This window comes from Liolophura sinensis, chromosome 13 (genome assembly GCF_032854445.1).
Source record: "Liolophura sinensis isolate JHLJ2023 chromosome 13, CUHK_Ljap_v2, whole genome shotgun sequence".
Taxonomy (NCBI): Eukaryota; Metazoa; Mollusca; class Polyplacophora; order Chitonida; family Chitonidae; genus Liolophura; species Liolophura sinensis.
In genome coordinates this window covers 9,110,958-9,113,381 of record NC_088307.1, presented here as the reverse complement: position 1 = coordinate 9,113,381, position 2,424 = coordinate 9,110,958, and the positions used below count along the sequence as shown (strand labels likewise).

General features: G+C 51.7%; 1 protein-coding gene across 1 annotated transcript; it reads left to right on the top strand.

Annotated features, from left to right (window-relative positions):
* The first annotated feature begins 359 nt into the window (after window positions 1-359).
* Window positions 360-1,523, top strand: LOC135480825 (splicing factor 3A subunit 2-like). The gene has a single exon (XM_064760752.1). It carries the CDS (start codon window positions 360-362, stop codon window positions 1,521-1,523), a length of 1,164 nt encoding a protein of 387 aa, XP_064616822.1.
* Window positions 1,524-2,424: the final 901 nt, after the last annotated feature.

Sequence of the window (2,424 nt, the reverse complement as noted above, 5' to 3'; positions counted from 1 at the left end):
GTGCTGACCATTCTATCACAGGTCATGTTGCTTGTTCCACAGGAGTGTAACATGGGTGAAATATGGAGAGATCAAGATCTGTCTGCAATTCAGTGGATTATTGCACCTTGGAACCCCACAGGTAATCAGGAAAAAGCCATTTATTACCTAAACCCTAAGAAGTGTTCTAATGAGGAACAAACACACGGCCCAAATCCCCGAGTCATGTGGAACAAACACATGGCCCCCATCCCCGGGCCATGCGGAACAAACACATGGCCCCCAGCCTCGGGCCATACGGAATAAACACATGACCCACATCCCTGGGCCATGCGGAACAAGCACATGGCCCTCATCCCCGGGCCATGTGAAACAAACATATGGCCCTCATCTGCGGGCCATGCGGAACAAACACAAGGCCCCCAGCCCCGGGCCATGTGGAACAAACACACGGCCCCCAGCCCCAGGCCATGCGGAACAAACACACAGCCCCCAGCCCCGGGCCATGCGGAACAAACACATGGCCCTCATCCCCGGGCCATGCGAAACAAACACATGGCCCTCATCCTCGGGCCATGCGAAACAAACACAGCCCTCATCCCCGGGCCATGCAAAACAAACATATGGCCCTCATCCGCGGGCCATGCGGAACAAACACAAGGCCCCCAGCCCCGGGCCATGTGGAACAAACACAAGGCCCCCAGCACCGGGCCATGTGGAACAAACACACAGCCCCCAGCCCCGGGCCATGCGGAACAAACACACAGCCCCCAGCCCCGGTTCATGCGGAACAAACACACTGCCCCCAGCTCCAGGCCATGCAGAACAAACACACAGCCCCCCATCCCCAGGCCATGCAGAACAAACACACAGAGCCCAGCCCCGGGTCATGCGGAACAAACACACAGCCCCCAGCGCCAGGTCATGCGGAACAAGCAGATGGCTCCCAGCCTCGGGCCATGCGGAACAAACACACAGCCCCCAGGCCATCCGGAACAAACAAACCACCCCCAGCCCTAGGCCATGCGGAACAAACACATGGCTCCCAGCCCTGGGCCATGCAGAACAAACACAAGGCTCCCAACCCCGGGCCATGGGGAACAAACACACAGCCCCCATCCGCGGGCCATGCGGAACAAACACACAGCCCCCAGGCCATGCGGAATAAACAAACAGCCCCCATCCCCAAGTCATGCGGAACAAACACACCACCCACCAGCCCCGGGCCATGCAGAAAAAACACACGGCCCCCAGCGCCAGGCCATGCGGAACAAACACAAGGCCCCCAGCCCTGGGTCATGCGGAACAAACACACAGCCCCCAGCCCCGGGCCATGGGGATCAAACACAAGGCCCCCAGCCCCGGGCCATGCGGGACAAGCACACAGCCCCCAGCCCCGGGTCATGGGGAACAAACACACCGCCCCCCGTGCCAGGCTATGCGGAACAAACACACAGCCCCCAGCTCCGGGCCTTGCGGAACAAATGGACGGCCCCCATCCCAGGTGGAACAAACATAACCATGAAGCACAGCACCTTTCCTGAGCATATATAATTCCAGTATTTGTAATTCTGTATTTGACCTAAAATTTTGCCCATTATACTAAGTTTGCTGAGGTTTCAGTTGAACTTAGCAGTAGAGTGTTATCTTTATAGGTAAAAAAATGTAAATGATTACACCTAGAGTAGAAATTAAATCATGAACGTTATTCACCTCTGAGATACATGTACATCATGTACAAGTTACTAGTTGTTATCACAATACAACTTTGTTATCACAATCTACCTGAACATGCAACCTATTGATTTACAAATCTGTTAAGTTTCACCAGTTTAACATGTGCACATGTATGTAACACAAAAACATGAAAGTCACAAATATCATTTGGGATGTGGCTGAAACTTCCTTGCTACAGATCACTGGCTCAACCTCTGCATGTGCTCTTTTTGTTGTTGAGTGGTGTCCGTGGACTATAGATAGGGTGCATGCTTTTTAATGGGGAATCCCCAGGTACTTTCAGATTTTTGCACTCGCTACTAATTCGCTCTCATAATATTCTCATAATAATTTTGTGTTGGCTCTCATGTGTAGGTATTTGAATGAAGGCTGTTGATCTCTGTGCAATTCACATCTTCAAGAAATCATCCAATTTGTGCTCAAACTTCGACACTCATGTTTAACTGTCACAGAATGTCCTTCATGGCTGGGTAGGTGTTGGTATTTATTTCTCCTAATTTAGTCTGGTACATGTTACAATATTTAAGTGGTTCAAATGACAAAAAGGCTGTAGCTTTTCTATAATGACAAGCTATAAAGCTTGTGCAGTGGCAGGGCATTAGCGGGTCGAGCAAGGCTGTGTGGGGGGGATGGGTGAGGGGTAGGGGGGCTGTGATTGCCTGGATGTAAAAACTGACTGCTAATAATTGGTACCTGGGAAAATTTCTT

What these genes read in the sequence shown, in the direction of transcription:
- LOC135480825 (XM_064760752.1), top strand. Translation starts at nt 360, where the DNA reads ATGGCCCTCATCTGCGGGCCATGCGGAACAAACACAAGGCCCCCAGCC.